The sequence below is a fragment of the Capricornis sumatraensis genome, chromosome 15 (genome assembly GCF_032405125.1).
Source record: "Capricornis sumatraensis isolate serow.1 chromosome 15, serow.2, whole genome shotgun sequence".
Lineage (NCBI taxonomy): Eukaryota > Metazoa > Chordata > Mammalia > Artiodactyla > Bovidae > Capricornis > Capricornis sumatraensis.
This window is the reverse complement of record NC_091083.1, coordinates 49,832,288-49,857,044: the sequence shown is the minus strand read 5'-3', so window position 1 is coordinate 49,857,044 and position 24,757 is coordinate 49,832,288. Positions and strand designations below refer to the sequence as shown.

At 42.3% G+C, this 24,757-nt stretch overlaps 1 protein-coding gene across 2 annotated transcripts in view; it reads right to left on the bottom strand.

Moving 5' to 3' along the window:
- Positions 1 to 24,757, bottom strand: part of DIP2C (disco interacting protein 2 homolog C) — a 309,984-nt gene that overhangs the window by 20,788 nt on the left and 264,439 nt on the right. For both annotated transcript variants that reach the window (XM_068987609.1, XM_068987610.1), the window contains 7 exons: positions 23,857 to 23,980; positions 23,262 to 23,383; positions 22,297 to 22,408; positions 22,099 to 22,208; positions 16,244 to 16,374; positions 4,878 to 5,046; positions 1,443 to 1,613 (listed from right to left, as the gene is read on the bottom strand). In XM_068987609.1, coding sequence (XP_068843710.1) covers positions 1,443 to 1,613; positions 4,878 to 5,046; positions 16,244 to 16,374; positions 22,099 to 22,208; positions 22,297 to 22,408; positions 23,262 to 23,383; positions 23,857 to 23,980 — 939 coding nt within the window. The remainder of the gene's footprint in view (positions 1 to 1,442; positions 1,614 to 4,877; positions 5,047 to 16,243; positions 16,375 to 22,098; positions 22,209 to 22,296; positions 22,409 to 23,261; positions 23,384 to 23,856; positions 23,981 to 24,757) is intronic.

Sequence of the window (24,757 nt, the reverse complement as noted above, 5' to 3'; positions counted from 1 at the left end):
GAAGTGGACAAGTGCTAAATGATATTTGTTAATATGGGATCTATTCTATCCTTCTCCCTTCATCTTCCAGCATTCTGAGAGAGAGAAGAGTAACATCGCTGTGGGCAGGAGCCTGTCTCTCACAGATTCCTGTGGACTCCTGATTCACTCCCCACTGCTTGCAGGAGAAGGGAGTGTTACAGAATCCTACAGCTGGATTCATCTAATGAGTGCATTTCTCATTTCTTCTCAAGCAGAACAGATAAAGGTGAAGAGCAAAAGAAAATCTCAGCATGTAAAGGACTAGCTGGGCAAATCAATCCAATCCTTCAGATTACTTCAATCACAGACCAAGGCTCAGTGGACTCCTAAGGACTCTGGTAGTTACACATGTTTAAAAATGGAGCTGACTCAGAGAAGGGAGACAGAGGCAAGGAACATCTAATGAAAATCAGAAAAGCTTCCTGTCACTGATTTTTCTAAAGCGATCTCATCAGACTGATCATGTGGGGATAGTCAGTCCTTTGTCTCCAAAGTCCAAATACTGAGAGCTCTAGCCAGGAGTCAGCAGACCAGGAGCTTCCCATGGTTGCCCAAGCGGAACTAGAAGCAGCACCTCAGGCCACACATGGGGGACATGATAGGTGGCAGGGAGGGGAGCTCCGGGAGCTGGTTTGCAGCAACTGTCCTCCACTCCAGCACCTACTGTGCAGGAAGTTCTTGTCCTTTTCATATGCTCAAAGGAACAGAGTCTGAAGCTGAGCCTGGGACCAGCTCATTTTGGCTGAGGTGGCCTGAAGGGCACTGGGGGAGGTTCCCACACAACCTTCCTCGCCTTCATAAACTAGATCTCAGGTAAAGAGTTCAGAGCAGGAGAGAACAGTGAAGATGGTCAGAAGTGGGCTAATGAAGAGACAGGAAACAGATATTTTTGGCCACATAGGATACAAGGCTACCTTACGAGGGCAGCCTCACTTACAGCTCTACCTTAGAAATGCAGCAATTAAGTGTTACTTCAATGGTGTCACCACAGGAGCAAATTTGTGAACCTGCTTAACATACTGGAATTCTCCCTACCGCAATCACTGTCTGCATACAAGAGACTAAGTACTTCAAGGGACAGGATTTCTTGCCACAGTGAAACATTTGTTTAGTATCTCATCTTTAAAGAGCCTGACTTGAGAGGTTTGGACAAACAGCAACTCTTGCTACAAAACTTAAAATGTCCCAGGACAGAATAAGCCTGTGAATGCTAGTTATGAATAATGGTTACTGACAAACGCAGACTTTAACTAAAAGAAAAAGGAAACAAGTGTGCACCAACCGCATGCATTTGATTGAAAGATTCCTTCTAAATGTGGGTTAGCATCAGCAGGGAACTGTGGTGAGCAGTTTGGCGCTGTATGCCTGTCTTTAAAAGTCACTCTGTGACCCAAGCACTTATTGGCATCAAGGAAACTCACCTGCAAGCAAATTGCCAGGTTCACTCGACAGCCAAACGAGGTGCTAACAGCCCGCGGGTGGAGGCCCAGGTCTTTGAACAGTTTCGAGAAAGACTGGGTGAGTGCTATTCGAGGCCGCTCCTCTGCCACCACCACACAGGTCCGCACGCGGGACAAGTCCAGTCCTCGTGCCTACAAATGACAGAGGCAGGAGGTCACACTTGCCAGTGTTAAGGTGTGACCTGCAGGCTCCTCACCCAGACCCACAAAAACCACAGAAACTCCACAAAGATATTCATTCCCAGGGCTCTGTGTCCACACCAGTAATCAAAATGCTGTAGAACATATGTGTAAACAAAAAACGGCCCATATCCGATTATCAAGGATGCCATTACAAGCATTTAAGTAACTGAAGCAGCATAATGAGGAACAAAGTTGAAGAAAAACAAGATCTGGATAAGATAATTAAAGGACAGGGTATGGGGATGAACAGAAGCACCTGTATACACTCCTGTGAGCCTGGATACACAGAACACACATTGGAGAGAAATGAGAAACCTACTTTTAATACAGAAATGGAAAACAAAAACACCTGGGCAGCTTCTTCAACACCATTCTCCTTTCATGTCCTGAGCTTGAACTGTCATGATGAAGCACAGCTCATTTCTGCCCAAATTCCATCAACTGAATGACATGGAAACACCCCGGAGGTGGAAATGAAGTGTCTTGAGCATAACACACCCAGACAGAGCCCAGGAAGAGCACAGCCCGTGATGGGAGTGGCACTGACATGGGAGCATGGGAGCGATGGTGTCTCCAGTGCACACGGGAAAGTCACCAGGAGCCAGCTGCAGCTGGGAGGGCTGACCGGGCCCCTGTGCTGAGTGCGACCTTCCAGACATGCTGCCACATGGGGCAAGATGAGTGTGCAAAACAGGAGGGCCCCCAACACACACGTGTTCTGGGGGAATGCAGCCGATCGCTCAGGACGGTGCATTTGGGGCCAGAGATTCAAAATTTGGCCCTGAAGTTTATTAAATATAAGAACTTGCAAAAGGTGCTTGATTTCTCTATAATGTAAGTCTTCTCATCTTTAAAATGGAGACAATAATGGATCCAGTTCACAGAGCCACTGTAAGTATTAAACTAATCAAAGTGTGAAGTGCTTAGATATCATTTATTTCATTTGGTCATTTACATATGCACCCTGTGGGAAAGTTCGTGAAACATAATCATTTTATAGCATACATAGGTGGACATGAATAATAATTATGTTTTATAAATTTATTTTGCTATATAGATATAACTTCAAGAAATAATATGCCAGCAAATTTGGAAAACTCAGCAGTGGCCACTGGACTGGAAAAGATCAGTTTTCATTTCTATCCCAAGGAAAGGCAACACCAAGAATGCTCAAACCACCACACAACTGCACTCACATCACATGCTAGCAAAGTAATGCTCAAAATTCTCCAAGCCAGGCTTCAACAGTACGTGAACTGTGAACTTCCAGATGTTCAAGCTGGTTTTATAAAAGGAAGAGGAACCAGAGATTAAATTGCCAACATCCACTGGATCATCGAAAAAGCAAGAGTTTCAGAAAAACATCTATTTCTGCTTTATTGACTATACCAAAGCCTTTGACTGTATGGATCACAATAAACTGTGGAAAATTCTGAGAGATGGGAATACCAGACCACTTGACCTGCCTCTTGAGAAACCTGTATGTAGATCAGGAAGCAACAGTTAGAACTAGACATGGAACAAGAGACTGGTTCCAAACAGGAAAAGGAGTACGTCAAGGCTGTATATTGTCACCCTGCTTATCCAACTTATATGCAGAGTACATCATGCAAAATGCTGGGCTGGATGAAGCACAAGCTGGCATCAAGACTGCCGGGAGAAATATCAATAACCTCAGATATGCAGATGACACCACCATTATGGGAGAAAGTGAAGAGGAACTAAAAAGCCTCTTGATGAAAGTGAAAGAGAAGAGTGGAAAAGTTGGCTTAAAAACACAAGATTCAGAGAACTAAGATCATGGCATCTGGTCCCACCACTTCATGACAAATAGATGGGGAAACAGTGGAAACAGTGGCTGACTTAATTTCAGGAGGCTCCAAAATCACTGCAGATGGTGACTACAGCCATAAAATCAAAAGACACTTACTCCTTGGAAGGAAAGTTATGACCAACCTAGATAGCATATTAAAAATCAGAGACATTCCTTTGCCAACAAAGGTCCATAGAGTCAAAGCTATGGTTTTTCCAGTAGTCATGTAGGGATGTGAGAGTTGGGACCATAAAGAAAGCTGAGCACCAAAGAATTGATGCTTTTGAACTGTGGTGTTGGAGAAGACTCTTGAGAGTCCCTTGGACTGCAAAGAGATCCAACCAGTCCATCTTAAAGAGATCAATCCTGAGTGTTCACTGGAAGGACTGATGTTGAAGCTGAAACTCGAAAACTTTGGCTACCTGATGCGAAGAGCTGACTCATTTGAAAAGACCATGATGCTGGGAAAAGATTGAATACAGGAGGAGAAGGGGACGACAGAGGATGAAATGGTGGGATGGCATCACCAAGTCAATGGACATGAGTTTGGATAAACTCCGGGAGTTGGTGATGGACAGGGAGGCCTGGTGTACTGTGGTCCATGGGGTCGAAAAGAGTCGGACATGGCTGAGTGACTGAACTGAACTGAAAAAATAATAATTTATTTCTGTGGCTTAATATCAAAGTTACCATGCATTTTGCTTTCTCATTCAAGCTTAATGCATTGGGTCTGAATAGGGAAACAAAATTCAGGAGAGAGAAATACACTGCTTTACTAATGGCAAGTATATAGGTAATTTGTATGTATATATACATACACACAAATATAACCTGTATATACACACACACTCTCTCTCTCACTTATGAGCATAGAAACAGTGAACAGTTGGAATACTAACCATAATAGGTCTTATAATTATTCTCTCCTAGTTACTTGAATATTATGGTATGTCTACCCAGATGTCCTTGGCTATCACATAATGGTAACTGAATATTAACAAATAAAACCAAACCACTGTTCACTGAACTGTACAACTGAAATCTTGTTAGGACCCAGATATACCAGTCAAGGTCTTCAAGAAAAACGAAATGAATGGCTAAATTAAGACCTATGACTGTAACCTCATCACTGGAATAAAACTGAATCTACCAACAATTAAAAAGGCAGTTCAGGCCCCTCCGAGCAGCCCTAACAGAGTTAACGACATCAATAACATATGTTCTGATCTCTAACTCCGGCAGTGAGAAAACATTCATGGTATAAAACGAGGTTTTCATGTAGAAGCAACTCTGTAAACCCTCAGATGACAGTGGCTGCCCCATCACACCTCTTCCACGGCCTCCAATACTGTGCTTCCCCAGGATGCTGGCAACGCTCTGGGCACTCTTGGGTTGCTTACCTTGAGGGATTCTGTCTGCGATCCCAGCCCCTTGGTGCACAGTTCCATCACTGAATAGGAGCAAAACGTATCCCGGACTTTGTACTGACTCACGGCAAGCAGCCACAAGGCAGGGTTGGTCTCCAGCTCTGCCGGCGGGATGAGGATGGACTGGTGCCCAGAGTACACGCTGCAGAGAGACACAGGAGGGCTCAGCAAGGATGGAGGAAGGGGATCCACTGGCCTCTGAGAAACACCTGCTTCCATTTGCAAGAGGATACAGTCACATCAACTCTACTCCCAGTGTTTTTAAATAAAAAAAGGTGTTTATGAAAACATTCTGAAAAATACAGAATTATCTAACTATGATCTGCAGTTACTGTCATTCTGAGCACTTAATGAGGTATCTCAAAGCTACGATGCTGGTAGGTTTCTCTCAGAGCTACTACACTAACAAACTGAATCTCACAGTAGGAAACATAGGACTGAATTTTGGTTAAAAGGAATGAAAGTTCGGAAGAGCAGCTGACAAACTGAATGCTGTCTGGTTTAGCAACCGAAGTTTCATTGGGACCTGCCCTCAGTCCTTGCAGTACTGTCTTCCGTGGCCACCACATCAACAGGCAGAGAAGAGGGTTGCAACAGAGGCTGTGCAGCCTACATGTGTACTAAACAGCCAACTGAGGAAAAGCATGCCCAACTCGAGTTCAGAAAACTGACATTCAGAGTAAATAAAACTAAGACAATTAGAATAGGATTATAATTTCACTCAAAGTGATCCAAATAAATACCAAAAAAGAACTAAGGAAAATACATGCATTCTCTTGTGTACAGGCTCAGTCACATCCTACTCTGTGACCCCACAGACTCGAGCCCACCAGCCTCCTCTGTCCATAGACTTCTCCAGGCAAGAGTACTGGAGTGGGTAGCCTTTCCCTTCTCCAGGGGATCTTCCCGACCCAGGGGTTGAACCCAGGTCTCCCACATGGCAGGCGGGTTCTTCACCATCTGAGCCCCAGGGACGCCTGGATGCAGTAGCCGACTGACAAAGCTGTGTTAGCTTGCCGGGTACAGCCCAGTGATTCAGTTATACACACACACAGATGTATTTTTTCAGATTCTTTTTCCTCATATGGCATTACAAAATATTGAGTATAGTTCCCTGTGCTATATAGTAGGGCCTTCCTTGTTGGTTACCTATTTTATATATAATAGTGTGTATATGTTAATCTCAAACTCTTAATTTATCCCTCTCCCCACCACTTTTCCCTTTGGTAACCATAAGTTTGTTTTCTATGTCAGTGGGTCTATTTCTGCTTTGTAAATAAACTCCTTTGTATCTTTTTTCTTTTGGATTCTACATATAAGCAATGTCATATATGGCTTATTTCATTTAGCATGATAATCTCTAGATCAATCCATGGTGCTGCAAATGGCTTTATTTCATTTTTTTAAGAGCTGAGTAATATTCCTTTGTGTGTATATATACCATATCGTCTTTATCCATCTGTCAATGGACATTTAGTTGCTTCTCTGTCTTTGTAAATTTCCATGCTGCTGTTAACAATGCTGCAATGAACACTGGGCTACATATATCCTTTCAAATTAAGAGTTTTCTCCAGATGGATGCCCAGGAGTGGAACTGCAGGATCATATGGTAACTCCATCTTTAGTTTTCTTTAAGGAACCTCTATTCTCCATAGTGGCTGCACAAATTTACAATCTCACCAACACTGTAGGAGGGGTCCTCTTTCTCCACACCCTCTCCAGAGTTTATTATTTGTAGACTTTTTGATGGCCATTCTGACTGCATGAAGTGATGCCTCATTATAGTTTTGATTTGCATTTCTCTAACAGTTAGCAATGTTGTTAAGTATCTTTTCACGTACCTGTTGGCCGTCTATATGTCTTCTTTGGAGAAATGTAATTTTAGATTTCTGTCCATTTTTTGATTGGGTTTTTCAAAATATTGAGCTGCAAGAGCTCTTTGCATATTTTGAAGGTTAATCCCCTGTTGGTTGCATCATTTGCAAATATTTACTCCCAGTCAATATGTTGTCATTTTATTTTGTTTATGGTTTCATTTGCTGTGCCAAAGCTTTCAGGTTTAATTAGATCACATTTGTTTTTATCTCCATTATTCCAGGAGATGGAGTCAAGAAGATATTGCTGCGATGGATGTGTTTTGTCTATGTTTTCCTCTATGAATTTTATAGTATCTGGTCTTAAGTTTAGGTCTTTAACCCCTTTTGAGTTTATTTTTGCCTGTGGTGTTGAAATTGAAATGAATGATAAAGATAAATGATAAAATAAATTGAATGATCTAATTTCATTTTTTTTTTACATGTAGCTGTACAGTTTTGCTGGCACCACATACTGAAGAGACTATCTATTCTCCAGTATAGACAGTCTTGCCTCCTATGTCCTAGACTGATTAACCACAGGGGCATGGGTTTATCTCTGGATTTTCTATCCTGCTTCCATTGACCTGTATTTCTGTTCCTGTACCAGCACCATACTGTGCTGATGACTGCAGCTTTGTAGTGTAGTCTGAAGTAAGGAAGCCTAATTCCTCTGGTTCCATTCTTCTTTCTCAGGATTGCTATGGCTATTTGGTCTTTTATGTTCTCATGCAAACTTAAATTTCCATACAAATTAAAATTTTTTGTTCTAGATCTGTGAAAAATGCCCTTGGTAATTTGATAGGAATTGTGTTGAATGTGTAGATTGTCCTGGGCAGTACAGTTATTTTAACAATACTGATTCTTCCAGTCCAAGAACACAGTATATCTTTCCATTTGTTTGTGTCCTCTTCAATTTCTTTCATTGGCATCTTACAGTTTTCAGAATACAGGTCTTTCTGCCTCCTTAGGAGGTTTATTCCTAAGTATTTTAATTTTTTTTGATGTGATGGTAAATGAGGTTGTTTCCTTAATTTCTCTCTCTGCCCTTTCACTGTTAATGCAACAGATTTCTGTGTATTGATTTTGTATCCTGCCAATTTACTGAATTAACTTTATGAGCTCCAGTAGTTGCAAGCCAAATCCAACAATATTAAAAGGATCATACACCACAATCAAGGGAAATTCAGCCCAGGGATCCATGGATTTTTCAGTATTTTCAAATCAGTGTCAGCTCAGTTCAGTCGCTCAGTCGTGTCCAACTCTTTGCGACCCCATGAATAGCAGCACGTCAGGCCTCCCTGTCCATCACCAACTCCTGGAGTTCACTCAGATTCACATCCATCGAGTCAGTGATGCCATCCAGCCATCTCATCCTCGGTCGTCCCCTTCTCCTCCTGCCCCCAATCCCTCCCAGCATCAAAGTCTTTTCCAATGAGTCAACTCTTCGCATAAGGTGGCCAAAGTACTGGAGTTTCAGCTTTAGCATCATTCCTTCCAAAGAAATCCCAGGGCTGATCAGTGTAGTACTCTACATTAACAAATTGAAGAATAAAAACCATATGATCATCTCAATAGATGCAGAAAAATCTTTTGGTAAAATTCAACATCCATTTATGATTAAAAACTCTCCAGAAAGTTGGAGAAGGAATGGCAACCCACTCCAATACTCCTGCCTGGAGAATCCTATGTACAGATGAGCCTGGCAGGCCATGGTGCATGAGGCTGCAGGGAGTTGGACACAACTGAAGCGACTAAGCACACACTCCAGAAACTAGGCATGGAGGACTTATATGACAAACCCACAGCTAAAATACTCAGTGGTGAAGAGCTGAAAGCATTTGCTCTCAGATCAAATGCTACAAGCTGGTGATTACTTTTAGTTCAGTTCAGTTGCTCAGTCATGTCCGACTCTTCGCGAACCCATGGACTGAAGTACGCCAGGCCTCCCTGTCCATCACCAACTCCCGGAGTATACTCACACTCATGTCCATTGAGTCGGTGATCCATCTCACCATTTCATCCTCTGTCATCACCTTCTCCTCCTGCTTTCAATTGTTCCCAGCATCAGGGTCCTTTCCAATGAGTCAGTTCTTCGCATCAGGTGGCCAAAGTATTGGAGTTTCAGCTTCAGCATCAGTCTTTCCAACGAATATTCAGGACTGATTTCCTGTAGGATGGACTGGTTGGATCTCCCTGCAGTCCAAGGGACTCTCAAGAGTTTTCTCCAACACCACAGTTCAAAGGCATCAATTCTTTGGTGCTCAGGTTTCTTTTTGTCTCTCACATCCCTACATGACTACTGGAAAAACCAGTTTTGACTAGATGGACCTTTGTTGGCAAAGGAATGTCTCTGATTTTTAATATACTGTCTAGGTTGGTCATAACTTTTCTTCCAAGGAGCAAGCGTCTTTTAATTTCATGGCTGCAATCACCATTTCCAGTGATTTTAGAGCTCCCCAAAATTAAGTCTCTGTTTCCAGTGCTTCCCCATCTCTTTGCCATGAAGTGATGGGACCAGATGCCATGATCTTAAGTTTTCTGAATGTGGAGCTTTCAGTCAACTTTTTCACTCTCTTCTTTCACTTTTACCAAGAAGCTCTTTAGTTCCTCTTCACTTTCTGCCATAAGGGTGGCATCATCTGCATATCTGAGGTTACTGATATTTCTCCTGGCAATCTTGATTCCAGCTTGTGCTTCTTCCAGCCCAGCGTTTCTCATGATGCACTCTGCATATAAGTTAAATAAGCAGGGTGACAATATACAGCCTTGACAAACTCTTTTTCCCAAATTGGAACCAGTCTCTTGTTCCATGTCCAGTTCTAACTGTTGCTTCTTGACCTGCATATAGATTTCTCAAGAGGCAGGTCAGGTGGTCTGATAGTCCCATCTCTTGAAGAATTTTCCACAGTTTATTGTGATCCACACAGTCAAAGGCTTTGACATAGTCAATAAAGCAGAAATAGATGCTTTTCTGGAACTCTCTTGCTTTTTCGATGATCCAGTATGTTGGCAATTTGCTCTCTGGTTCCTCTTCTTTTCTAAATACAGCTCGAACACCTGGAAGTTCATGGTTCATGTTTTGCTGAAGCCTGGCTTGGAGAATTTTGAGCATCACTTTACTAGCATGTGAGATGAGTGCAATTGTGCAGTAGATTGAACATTCTTTGGCACTGCCTTTCTTTGGGATTGGAATGAAAACTGACCTTTTCCAGTCCTGTGACCACTGCTGAGTTTTCCAAATTTGCTGGCATATTGAGTGCAGCACTTTCACAGCATCATCTTTCAGGATTTGAAATAGCTCAACTGGAATTCCATCACCTCCACCAGCTTTGTTCACAGTGATGCTTCCTAAGGAAAAACTTGACTTCACATTCCAGGATATCTGGTTCTAGGTGAGTGATCACACCATCATGATTATCTAGGTCGTGAAGATCTTTTTTGTACAGTTCTGTGTATTCTTGTCACCTCTTCTTAATATCTTCTGCTTCTGTTAGGTCCATTTCTGTCCTTTATTGTGCCCATCTTTGCATGAAATGTTCCCTTGATATCTCTAATTTTCTTGAATAGATCTCTACTCTTTCCCATTCTATTGTTTTCCTCTATTTCTTTGCACTGATCACTGAGGAAGGCTTTCTTATCTCTTCTTGCTGTTCTTTGGACTCTGCATTCAAATGGGAATATCTTTCCTTTTCTCCTTTGGTTTTCACTTCTCTTCTTTTCACAGCTATTTGTAAAACCTCCTTAGATAGCCATTTTGCTTTTTTTGCATTTCTTTTTCTTGGGGATGGTCTTGATCCTTCTCTCCTATACAATGTCACGAACCTCTGTCCATAGTTCTTCAGGCACTCTGTGTATCAGATCTAATCCCTTGAATCTGTTTCTCACCTCTACTGTATTATATTAAAGGATTTGATTTAGGTCATACCTGAATGGTCTAGTGGTTTTCCCTTCTTTCTTCAATTTAAGTCTGAATTTGGCAATAAGGAGTTCATGATCTAGGCCACAGTCAGCTCCTGGTCTTATTTTGCTGACTGTATAGAGCTTCTCCATCTTTGCCTGCAAAGAATATAATCAACCTGTTTTGGGTACTGACCATCTGATGATGTCCATGTATAGAGTCTTCCCTTGTTGTTGTTGGAAGAGGGTGTTTGCTAGGACCAGTGCATTCTCTTGGCAAAATTCTATTAGCCTTTGCCCTGCTTCATTCTGTACTCCAAGGCCAAATTTACCTTTTACTCCAGGTGTTTCTTGACTTCCTACTTTTGCATTCCAGTCCCTTATAATGAAAAGGACATCTTTTTTAGGTGTTAGTTTTAAAAGGTCTTGTAGGTCTTCCTAGAACCGTTCAACTTCAGCTTCTTCAGCATTACTGGTTGGGGTATAGACGTGGAATACCATGATATTGAATGGTTTGCCTTGGAAACGAACAGAGATCATTCTGCCGTTTTTGAGATTGCATCCAAGTACTGCATTTCGTACTCTTTTGTTGACTATGATGGCTACTCCATTTCTTCTAAGGGATTCTTGCCTACAGTAGTAGAATTAATGGTCATCTGAGTTAAATTCACCCATTCCAGTCCATCTTAGTTCGCTGATTCCTAAAATGGCGACATTCACTCTTGCCATCTTGTCTTTGACCACTTCCAATTTTCCTTGATTCATGAACCTAACATTCCAGGTTCCTATGTGACACTGCTCTTTACAGCATCGGACTTTGCTTCTATCACCAGTCACATCCACAGCTGAGTGTTGTTCTTGCTTTGGCTCCATCTCTTCATTCTTTCTGGAGTTATTTCTCCATTGATTTCCAGTAGCATATTGGGTACCTACTGACCTGGGGAGTTCATTTTTCACTCTCCTATCTTTTTGCCTTTTCATCCTGTTCATGGGGTTCTCAAGGCAAGAATACTCAAATGGTTTGCCATTCCCTTCTCCAGTGGACCACGTTTTGTCACAACTCTCCACCATGACCTGTCCGTCTTGTGTGACCCTTCACTGCATGGGTCATCCTTTCATTGAGTCACACAAGGCTGTGGTCCATGTGATCAATTTTATTAGTTTTCTGTGATGGTGGTTTTCATTCTGTCTGCCCTCTAATGGAGAAGGATAAGAGGCTTGTGGAAGCTTCCTGATTGGAGAAATTGAGTGTGGGGGAAACTGGGCCTTGTTCTGATGTGCAGGCACTGAGTTTAGCAGTACATGAATGGGAGGGACCTTTTAAAGGAGGTGGCCATTATCTTCATTACCTCCACCATAGTTTGGCCCCAGGTAAACAACAGGGAGGGAACACAGCTCCACCCATCAACAGAAAATTGGATTAAAGATTTACTGAGCATGGTCCCACCCATCAGAACAAAAGGCTCCTCCATCCATGAGATTTTCCAGGCAAGAATACTGGACTGGGTTGCCATTTCCTTCTCCAAGGCATCTTCCCAACCCAGGGTTTGAACCCAGGTCTCCCGTATTGCCTGCAGACTCTTTACCATCTGAGCCACCAGGGAATCCAAGAGTTCTGAGGATGTACTGACTGGTTTCAGTACATCCTGGTCTCAGGATAAAGGATTCTAATACCCCAAACTTTCCTTTGAACGTATGCAAATATTTCCTCTGAAATCCTGCTAATGTACAAGTTTTGCTATTCACATAATATGCAAAAATGCACATTCCATTGGAGCCCTACGGAAACATAAAAATTTTTTTATAGTCATTATATAAAACTCAGTAAGAAGCCATTCCAATAATTGTAACACTCAAAATTCTGTCACTTTTTCTCTAAGATCTGTCCTTCGGAAACTGATTGAGGTCTTTAAGGACGACTTTATAATATGGTGGTTATTTAAGAGATCAAACAGCACTACAGCAAATACATCTGTATGACAAATACTGACATCCTAGTCAAACAGCTACTTACTGCAAGTCAGATGGATCCAACAACACTCCTGCACAAATGGAGCCAAGCCCTGCAGTTGTGAAAACACACTTTTATCCAAAAGTTCTTGTATCCAACACTGCAGTGCATTAAAATCAGTTTTTCCATTTGACTGAGAAACCGGCACATCCTACTTAAAACAATTCTAACCAATCAGCTTTTCAAGAATACACACTTGGGGTCTGAGGAGAAGCCTAGATCTACAGTGCACCAGGGCTGCCCCTCACACACACAGGTCCTGTGACCGTGCCTGGAGCACTCATCTTCTTTCCAGGGGCCCTGAGAGCTAAGGGAGACCCCTGCCCCTGAGCACACCAACACGAGCAGCAGCCCCCACGTGGACGACTCCTTGGTGTTTAGTACCACAGCCACCAATGCACCCCCTGCCCTTTGCAATGTGCCGCTCCAGAATCAGCCTACAGACCATGTGTAGAATGACCCAGAATTAGAGCTTTCTTTTTAGCTCAGGTGCCAACTTCAATGAGAATCCTCAAGGCAGCATTAAGCAGGAAAAAATAAAAATAATGAAAAATTTACCTCTGCTGAATGGATGTTAAAAGAACCACCCTGGCCAAAATTGGATCAATGCCAGGTAACAGCCCAAGATCTAACAACCCTGCACATCGTGCACCATACGAGTCATAATTATCCACCAGGAAACGTGGCTTGGAGTTCTCCATGAACACCAAATGTTATTCAACCCACTCGTGAATCAGGATGAACCGGACCACCTGAACTAGAACCCCTGCCTGGCTTCTGTTCCAGCTCTAGTTTACACACTTCTCTGCCACGGTGGACTCCCATTTTCCAGCACACACCAAGCTCAGCTAACAACACTGGAGTCCCATGTGTTAGGGAACCGAAATGTGTTTACACCCTATAACGATACACTTCTTAATTATGACAATCTATCATTTCCACATTGTTATCAGCATTTTCCTTTTAAATCCTATCATAAGGAAACCCAAAATGAAGAAAACAAAATGCAAATCACCTATTACTAGCTTCCTTAAGAATACACATCAGGATAAAAGATTCGCTTGATCAGACTGCTAAGGGCATGAAAAGGTGGGGTCCACAGAGTGGAGTTCAAGGTTAGAGAAACTACGCACACTTGTGGAAATTAAGCATACTTTCATCTCTGTCTTCACTTCTATAAATGGAAGTCAACATTAATAAAAAAGCTATTAAATCCTAATACAGGACAACAGAAAACCTGATTCACCAATTTTCTACTTGCCTTTGTCTCACTCCAACAGAAGCTGATCGCTTGCTGTTTCATTTACTAACCAATACTGATTTCTTGGCACTGGCTATTATACTTTCCAACTTAATAGCAGGTTGCTTATAGGGAAGAAACTATTTCCTGCAAATTTCTGGAACCTCAACTATTTCAGTTTAGATCATAACTTCAAAAAGAACAGAACAATTTAAAAACACTTTGGGAACATTTTCTCCCAGTCTCTGGCCTGCTCCCATTCTCTTGACAGTGCCTTTTGCAAAGCAGAGACAATTGATTTTAATAGTCAGTCTGTCAATTATTTCTTTCATGGTCAAGCCTTTGGAGGTGTGTCAAAAAGTCATCACCAAACCCAAGATTATCTAGATTTTTCTCCCAAGTTATCATCTAGGAGTTTTATAGTTTTATGTTTCACATTTAGGTATATGATGTATTTTGATCTATTTTTGAGAAGGCCACAAAGCCTCTGTGTAGATTCATGTTTTTTGCAGGGGGTGGGGGTGATGTCCAGTTGTTCCAACACCATCTGTTGAAAAGGTCATTGTATGGCTGTACTGCTTCTGCACGTCCATCAAAGATCAAAGGACTGTACTTACTTGAGTCTGTTTCTGGGCTCTCTATAGCACCAAGAGTGAGCTCTGATGTAAATTACAGACTCTGGGATGATAATACGTCAAGGTAGGTTCCTAGTTTGTAAAAAAACATATGCCTTGGTGGGAGATGCTTATAATGGGGAAGTTATGCATGTAGGGATGGGGTAGAACAGAAAATCTCTGCACTTTCCCTTCAATCTTGCTGTGAAACTAATAGTGCTCTGAAAAAACCTAAATAAAAAAATTAAAATAAAAAACGTTGACCAGGAAAAGAGAAAAAATACATTCTGGTAACTAATATAAAGTATACATTTATAATTCAATGATTTTAGATTATTAACTTGATAAAACATACAAAGAATTGATAACTCTCGCAATTTGGGCACCCTGACCAAGGCAGTTGTACAACTCAGAATAACACATGTTGCCCTGTGGTATCACACTGGTTAGCCTCCTGAATGGGCAGGGTAGGGTCTGTGCCATACACCTCAGTTACTTCAAGGAAAGGAGTTTTCTTTTAAAAAAAAAAAACAAAAAACAGTTTTACTTAGGTATAATTTGCATATCATATATCCAACCATTTGAAGCACAGAATTAAAAGCACTTTGACAAATTCGCTGTCATACAATGCTTACCACAATGCAGTCTAGAACACTTCTATCACCCTGACACAAAACTGGCAAAACACAGTCCATGTGAAGCTGGCTGTTGGGGCCTGGTGTTTGTTACAGCATTTCTACACACTTAAACCACTTGCATATATTTGGAAATGTTAATAAAAAGTAGTACACTACATTAGAAAATAAAATCTGAAAGACTATATGCCAAAATGCTAATAGTGTATTTACTGGAATCACCCTGATAGCTCAGTTGGTAAAGAATCTGCTTGCAATGCAGGAGAACCCGGTCTGAGTCCTGGGTTGGGAAGATCCGTTGGAGAAGGGTTAGGCCACCCACTCCACTATTCTTGGGCTTCCTTTGTGGCTCAGCTGGTAAAGAATCTGCCTGCAATGCAGGAGAACTGGGTTGGGAAAAAATCCCCTGGAGAAGGGAAAGGCTACCCACTCCAGGATTCTGGCCTGGAGAATTCCATGGACTGTACAGTCCATGGGGTTGCAAAGAGTTGGGCACGACTGAGCGACTTTCACTTTCTATCACTTTCACTAGGTTGTATACTTATGGAAAGCTTAATTTTCTTCTTTATATTATTTTGTATTTTCTAAAGTTTCTACGATGAACATATATGTACAATTAGAGAAAAATGCCAATCAATATTCATTCTTTCCATACATACTGTTGATACCTGCCAGGAGGGGAGAGGAGCCTGCTCCCAGCATCCCCCAGCTAGAGTCAGGGAGAAGCCAAGGAGAAAAGAGCCTGGATGCCCCTGGTCACAGTTCCAAGCCGGGAACATATACAAAGATTTGGAGCTACAAGAAGCAAGCCCAAAGTCTGGGAGTTGCTTGGAAAACGGCCTCGCAACAGACAGCTTCTCAGAGCAGACCCAGATGTTGTCTCTGTTAGTTTCAGCAAATTTTACGGAGACTAACCTTCCAGACACTGGAGAGTGTGGCTACCTGGCTACCAGCATGCAGAGCCAGGCTGAGAGGGAGCCACACCTGCAGGCAGCCCCCTCCCATGAGCAGCTCTGAGCTCACAGGTGATTTGAAAAAGCATGCATGATTATTTACTTATATCATAGAGATACAGAGAAAACTCACCTACAGAGGCACCACAGGACAAACCCAAGTCCACAGTAAGGGTCCAAGCAAATGGCCACTTCTCTCGAGGGGTAGAGCTCACACTGCAGCTTAATAGAACGGCAGAAGGCACTGGTGGCTGCATGAGACATCTGCAAGACAGCAAGGCCATGTCAGGCACCGGAGCTGGAGCCCAACCTCAGGACTCCTGCACCACCACAGGCCACACAGAACGCACTGGACCAGACACCAATGCTAAGGGTGGTTTCAGACAGGACAACTGTAGCCAAGCTCTGGTTCCATTAGGAGAGCGTAGGTTGTGGGTTCTCATTAGACTTCCCGTTTGCAATGAGTAAGCCACAAGCAAAACTTCCTGGTCCCCCAGGACTTAGTAACTCTAGCCCATGAGGTCGGGACATCTTACATTTGAATGGTGGCTTCGACTGTGATCCCACCACAGCCTGTACAGTACATGGGGATATGTGACCAATCACGTGCCCTCTCCAGGCAGAGACAACACCCGACTCGTGCTTCACCTCCAGACCCAGCCCTGCACCTGTCATGCAGCAGAGGGACCAGCAGAGCACACTGGACGCCCGACTCCTGTCGGCAAAGACTTGCTGAAGGTCACACCCGTTTGCACAGTGAGATAAGCTTGTTATTTGACGGGGAATCCAATTCCAGTCTCAGCACAGCTACAGTTAAGAGTTTCTCTAAAGGCAGCAGCCAGCCCCACAACAGTCAGTAAGGAATGTGAATTCTTTTAAAGTACAGAAAAAATTATATCTAATAACATCAATTTTCACAGATCCTTTCTAGCCTAACGAATCTAAGAGGAACAGGAAAGTAAAAGCAGCCCAGAAAACTTAACCGAGTTCATGGTCTTAGACACATCTCAAGTTAGTGTGGAGTGCACATCACCCAGAGCTGAAATGTAAAAAGGACCAGCACAGAGCATCTGGGCAGAATTTGACAGGCATCCTACATGCTAGGAAGGAAGGGCCTCACTCCTGGTGTGTCTCATCTCTTTCCCCAAGGTGGCTAATAAAAGCTCTTAGTCATCTGATTAGATTTCCCTGAATGTTATGATGCTTCTTGAAAAAGAACAACAAAGTCAGAGGACTCACTCTTTCCGATTTAAAACCTTAGTAGAAAGCTACTGTAATCAAATCAGTGTGGTAGTGGCATAAAGACAGACACATGGAAAAACAGAATAGAATAGATAGCCCAGAAATAAAACCTCACATACATGGTGAAATGATTTTTTAAAAATTTTTCATTAATTTATTTTTCCCTAGACTTCACATTCAATTGATTGACTGATTGACTGAGGCATAACTGATCTACATCATTATGCTAGTTTCAGGTATACCACACAACATATATATGTGTATGTCTTGCAAAATGATTACCACAGTAAGTCTAATGAAGAGAGCTACTAAGATTTACTCTCTTACCAACTTCCAAGTACGTGACACAGTACCCTATTAACTATAGTTTCCATGCTGTACAATACATCCACAGCCCTTACTTATAACTGGAAGCCTGTACCTTTTGGCTCTCTGCACCTGTTTTTGCCCATCACCAATCTGTTTTCTCTATCTATGAGCTTGGTTTTTAAAAAAAAAAAAATTTTCACATATAAGTGAGATCACATAGCCTTTGTCTTTCTGACTTAGCATGATGTCCTTCAGGTTCACCCATGTTGTCACAAATGGCAGAATTTCCTTCTTTCTAATGGCTGAATTATACTGCACTGTGTGCTTATAGATGGTGTGGGTGAGTGGGCAGGCTTGTCTCATTTTTCTTATCCATTCATCTGCCAACAGATACTGATATTGTTTCCATATCTTGGCAACTGTAAAATAATGCTCTGTGAATACTGGGGTGCAGATATCTTTCCAAGTTAGTGTTTTCATTTTCTTCAGATCAATACCCAGAAGTGGAATTTTTGGATAAAATGGTAGTTTTAACTCTTTGAGGAACCTCTATATGGTTTTTCATAGTGGCTACACCAGGTTACATTTCCACCAACAGTGCATAAGGGTTTCTCTTTCTCCACACCCTCATCAACATGTTATCTGTTGTCTTTTTGAAGATGGCCATCCTGACAAGTGTGAAGTGTGGTTTTCATTTGCATTTCCCTGATGATTAGTGATGCTGAGCATATTTTCTTGTATCTGTTGTCCATCCATATGTCTTTTTCAGAAAAATGTCTATTTACATCCCCTGCCCATTTTCAAGCAATCGTTTTTCTGCTCTTAAGTTGTATGAGTTCTTTACATATTTTGGATATTAACCCATTATCAATATGTGGTTTGCAAATATTTCCTCCCGTTCACTAGGTTGCCTTTTCATTGGTTGGTTTCCTTTGCTGTGCAAAAGCTTTTGGTTTGATGTCGTTCTACTTGCTTAACTTTTGTTTCCTTTGCTACTGATGTCAAACTAAAATCTCCAAGACCAATGTCTAGGAGCTGACCCCTATGTTTTCTCCTAGGAGAGTTATGGTTTCAGGTCTTATGTTCAAGTCTTTAATTCATTTTGAGTTCATTTTTACATATGGCGTAGAAAATTGTTTCAGTTTCATTCTTTAGCATGTGGCTGCCAATCCTCCAAGCACATTTACTTAAAGTCTGTCCTTTCCCATCACATATTCTTCGCTCCTTTGCCATAAACGAGTTAACATTATATGTGGGTTTATTCCTGGGCTATTCTGTGTCACTAGTCTTTGTGTCTGTTTTTGTACCAGTATCATACTGTTGGCATTACTGTAGCCTTATGATGTCAGTGAGCATGATGCCTCCAGCTCTGATCTTTTTCAAGATGGCCTTGGTTATTTGGGTCTTTTGTGGTTTCATACTAATTTTTAGAATAGTTTGTTCTATTTCTTTGAAAAATGCCACTGGAATTTTGATAGTGACTGCAATGAACCTGTACATTGCTTTGGGTAGTATGGACATTAGAACAATATTAATTATTCCAATCCAAAAGTATGGAATATCTTTCATTTGTCCTTTTCAATTTATTCCATCAATATTTTACAGTTTTCAGTATATAGATCCTTTACTTTCTTGGTTAAATTTATTCCTAGGTATTCTTTTTGATGCAGTTGTAAATAAAACTGTTTCCTTAATGTCTGTTTCTGCTATTTTATTATTAGTGTACAGAAACACAACAGATTTCTCTGTATTGATTTTGTTATCTTGTACTTTACTGAATTATTTATTGTAAGTTTTTGGTGGAGTTTTTAGTGTTTTCTATACAAAGCATCATGTCATCTGCAAATAGTGACAATTTTAATTCTTCCTTTCCCAACTTAGATGCCTTGTATTTCTTTTTCTTGCCTAATTTCTCTGCTTAGGACTTCCAACACTATATTGAACAAGAATGGCTTCCTGATCTTAGAGGAAATCTTGCCTTTTCTCTGGAAATCTTTCAACTTTTCACTCTCGAGCATGATGCTAAGTGTGGGTGATCAAATGTATTTCTGATAAGAATGCCAAGACCATTCAATGGGGAAAGGACAGTCTTTTCAATAAATGGTGCTTGGAAAACTGGATATCCACATGCAAAAGAATTAAGCTACACTCTTAACCTAATACCATAAACAAAATTAACAGAAAATGGATCAAAGTTCTAAATTTAAAACCTAAAACAATAGACTTGTAGAAGAAAACATGGGACATGGGACAAAAGTTCACTACACTGGATTTGGAAATGCTTCCTTGGATAGGACACCAAAGGCACTGGTTAAAACAAAAAAAGACAAAATTAGACTTCAGAGAAACTAAAAAATTTTCTGCATCAAAAGGCACTATCCATAGAGTAAAAGAGGCTTCCCCTGTAGCTCAGTCGGTAAAGAATCTGCCTGCAGTGCAGGAAACCAGAGTTTAATCCCCAGGTTGGGAAGATCCCCTGGAGAAGGAAATGGCAACCAACTCCAGTATCCTTGCCTGGAAAATCCCATGGACAGAGGAGCCTGGTGGGCTGCAGTTCATGGGGTCGCAAAGAGTCAGGCACGACTGAGTGACTAACACACAGAGTAAAAGGGCAACTCAAAGAATGGGACATAATATCTGCAGACCATGTAACTGATAAGGGTATCAGAGAACTTCTAAAACTCAACACCAATAAGAAAACTATCAATTCAAAATCAGCAAAGGAGTTGAATAAACATCTCTCCAAAGAATACATACCAAAAGGTGCTCAATATCATTAATCCTCAGAGAAATGCAAATCAAAATTACAGTGTGATCTCCCTCACATACATTAGGAAGGCTACTTCAAACAAACAAACAAAAGGAAATGCCCAAGGAGTTCCCTTGCAATTTAATCATCAGGATTCCAGACTTTTACTGCCAAGGCCCAGGTTCAATCGCTGGTTAGGGAACCAAGATCCTACAAGCCATGAGGCTCAGCCATAGGAAAGGAAGACATTCAAAAGAGAAAAACCAGCAGAAAATAAATTCCAAGTGCTGGCAAGCATGTAGAGAAACTGGAAACTGTGCATCACTGGTGAGAAGGTAAAATGGGACAGCTACTGTAGAAAAGAGTATGGCAATTCCCCCCAAAATAAAAATAAAATTACTCTTTGACCCAACTATTCAACTTCTGGATATATATTTAAAGAGTTAAAGGCCATGTTTCGAAGAGATATTTATACACCCCATGCTTAATGCAGCATGACTCACGATAGCTAAAATGTGAAAGCAACTCAAGTATCCATTGAAAAATGAATGGATAAGCAAAATGTGGTAAACACATACAGTGAAATATTAACTCAACCTTAAAAAGGAATTCTGATATATACTTCAACATGGATGAACCTTGAAGAAACTATGCTAAGTGAAATAAGTCAGACACAAGAGACATATACTGTATGATTCCAAGTAAACATGGTACTGCTGCTGCTGCTGCTGCTAAGTCACTTCAGTCATGTCCGACTCTGTGCAACCCCATAGATGACAGCCCACCAGGCTCCCTGATCCCTGGGAGTCTCCAGGCAAGAACACTGGAGTGGGTTGCCATTTCCTTCTCCAATGCATGAAAGTGAAAAGTGAAAGTGAAGTCGCTCAGTAGTATCTGACTCTTAGTGACCCCATGGACTGCAAACAAGGTACTAGAACAGTCAAAATCTCAGAGACGGAAAGCTGGAGGTAGGGGCGAGTCTCAGTTTAGAAGGTGAGCTATGGAGGTGAGTGCTGGTGACAGCGGCACAGAACTGTGAGCGCATTTAATACCACTGAGCCATATACTTGAATTGGTTAAGTGGTAAGTGTATGTTACACATATTTTACTACAAATACAAAATTGGAAAAAAAAGTCAAGCCGGAGAATTGAAAATTATGCAAGCTCAGCAATCAGGCGAATCATAGGTGCAGGGCTTCCTGAGGCTAGAGAACTCAACAGCATCTTGCTGAGGACCCTGCCTAACCTGGGAGAGTCCTAACTCAGGTGACACACGTACTAGTTCCTTTTTTTGATGGGAGAAAGCAACAGCAACAAGCAGCGTTCTGGCCTGTTACAATGAGACCCGTGTTAAAAATGCAAGGAACTCCTGTGCATGGGGTTTTATAATAGAATACTGGGATCTCAGAACCAGCAAGAAAGGGAAACATAGGCAATTTTTTTACTAGGGGCTAGTGAAGCTGTGGTTATACACAAAAAAATTGTTTGAACATTTGGAAATAATCAGTCAGCCTAGCTAATTACTGAAATGGTCACGCATTTTATAGCTTGACCAGAACACACATATATGCATATACCTCTCTCCGTGTTTCGATGCCAGGTCCCACCAGAGCCCTATACACATAAGAATGAAAATTAAGCACTGCTGTATGGCCTGCTAACTGCACACTACTCAGATTGTTTCTCACCTTCACTCCAGCTAGCATCCCGGTTGTGGACACACTGAAATCAAGATAGGCTAGCGTGTCTGGGTTGGAAGGTTTGTAGATCTGGGCAGGCCGCTTCTTTGGCAAATCATCTGGAGAGGAAAACAAGCTGTTAGCATCTCTGACTTAGTGGAAAAGCAGATGAGCAAACAGACATTTTTGGTGAGTTTGAGAACCAACCTGTGTCTAGTATAGGGGGCCAGGCCCTGACATCCACTGCCGCAGCTGCCTCCCTGGACCGTAACAATTTACAGATCAGTTGTGTTGTCATCAGACAGGCAGAACGGCTCACCTGAGGGTCAGAGAACAAGGCACGGAGAGGAGGAGGGTAAAGGACAGGGGACTATGCCTGCTCGCGTGCCAGCTGCGCACCACGTGGAAGCTGTGTAGCTCCAGGGTAGGCTGCATGCACAGCCGCCTCATTCACGGCCAGCGGAGGTCCATGTGACTGGGAATCTGACCACAGACCACATGAGCAGAGCTCGTGCAGACTGAGGCCCCAGCAGTTACTAGAGCTGAGTGGTGTCAACTGTGTGGCCGTCACCTCAGAAAGCACCTCCCAAACTACCCACTCTCACCACACCCCCATCCTCCAGAAACACTCACTCTCCACACACAGCCTCAGCACTTACTACCACAGTGACAACCCTGAAGGTCCTCTGACACAACTATAAACAAGTATTTATTTGTGATGCCCCTTGGGATTCTTCCTCTAAGGGGAAAAACTTATCCTAATCCTCTTAAACTTCACCAGGCAAAAACAAAAACAAAAAAGTTAAAACAAACTGTACTTTCAAAAAGGAATAGGCTGCTTTTCAATCTTGAGGAAAGAAACTTTAAAACGCCCGACTTCCCCACTCCTCCTGGTTTGTTGCTTGGGCTGGTGGGGAATCTCCCAGTGTCCGGAGCGGTACCCTCTCTAGGGAGTGGATTTGATTCCCACGCATTGTAGCAAAACTGCTCTCTAGCCCCTAACTCTATGCACAAATTGCTATCTTGATTCCAGAGCAAAACAGCAAGCTGCTAGAACAAAGAGGCTGGGCCCCCTCCACCGCTGGGACTACAGACACCCACACCAGCCCTGGAGCCCAGGCTCTGTAGTCTACAAGACTAGCACTCGGGCCAGACCCTGCAGGCAGCATTACCTCCACGATCATCTTCACGGTGGGCAGCGTAGTGGCGATGTTCTGTGGGTGTGGGGGACGGACGGTGATGGGCACGCAGCCTGCATACAGGCAGCCATAGAATGCAGCGATGAGGTCTATCCCTGCACAGAGAGAGGAGCAGTCTTCAGTGAGACTCAGCAGCAGGACGACCAACCTGGAGCAGCCAGGCAGGCACGGGGCCCCGTGCGTCTGTCACACTTCATGGCAGCCCCCAGCGGCCCTGTTCTCTCAGGCACAGGAAGCCAAAGCAGCCCAGAGGTTTCACTGCTGTCATCCCTCTAAGGAGTCTTTAAACTAAACTTCCTGATTATCTACTCAGTGGTCAAGTACTTAACTACTGATTAAATGAACTTCCTCAGATAGCTAATAAAGTTCGATACAAAGGTCTCTGTGAAATACCGATCTGTCTGTGCCCCTATCATCAGTCATACAGCACGCAGCACACAGTCCACCCTGTGAGCCAGGCTGGGGTCGGGGCCCATTTCGGTGGTAACACAGCAAGGCCATCGAGCACCGATGGGTGTGATGCAGGGTCCTTCAGGCAGGGGTTGGTCTGCACAACCCCGTTTCTTACCTGGTGGGTAGACCAGGGCGACGTGGTCCCCGTCCTGCAGGTGTCCCCTCTCCATCAGCATCACGGCTATCTTCTCAGCCCGCTTGTGCAGCTGGACACACGTCAGCGAGTTTGCTATTGTGCCCTGAGTATCACAAGAACAAATGGGTATGATATTTTTTTAACATCACAGCTTTGAGATGCCATTTGTATACTATACAACTCACTGATTTAAAACGTATAATTAAGTGGATGTATCTGCAGAGTTGTGTGACCCCCACCACAGTCAGCTTCAGAACATTTTCGTTACCCCCTCAAAGAACCACCCACCACTGGCATTCTGCTCTCCTCTCCTCCCCAGTAGCTAGGAAGTACAACACCAAAGATGACTTCAGATACATGTGCATTAACAAGAAACATTTAAAAAACAGTTACTGGTAAAACAAAATCAATCTAGTAATTTGGGGACTTATATGTAACTGTCATGGGCAATAAGAAATTAGTCATAAATCTGGAGGATCTGAACTATGAAAAATAGGACTAATTGAAACTGTTTTTAAAAAAGACTACATCAAAAGTCAAGGAAGTCAGAAAACAAACCAACCAACTCCCAGAAAAGCAACCATCCAAAACAAAAAAAGGAAAAATGAGAACTGTCAAATTCATTTAATGTAGACTTTTAAATATGCAGGAACAAATAAACACATTTGGATTGAAAAGTATCTTAAAAAACACTGAGGATGAAAATCAGTAGCAAAACAGGTACTAAGAGATAATCAAAATACATGACATTTACTCTTTATTTATAAAAGCAAGAATAAACTACAAATTATAAACACACAACTTATCCAAAAAAGTTTCCCTTGAGGATTCACTTTTTATTTGCACATATTCCCAGGTAAGAAGAGATCATTGTCTACAG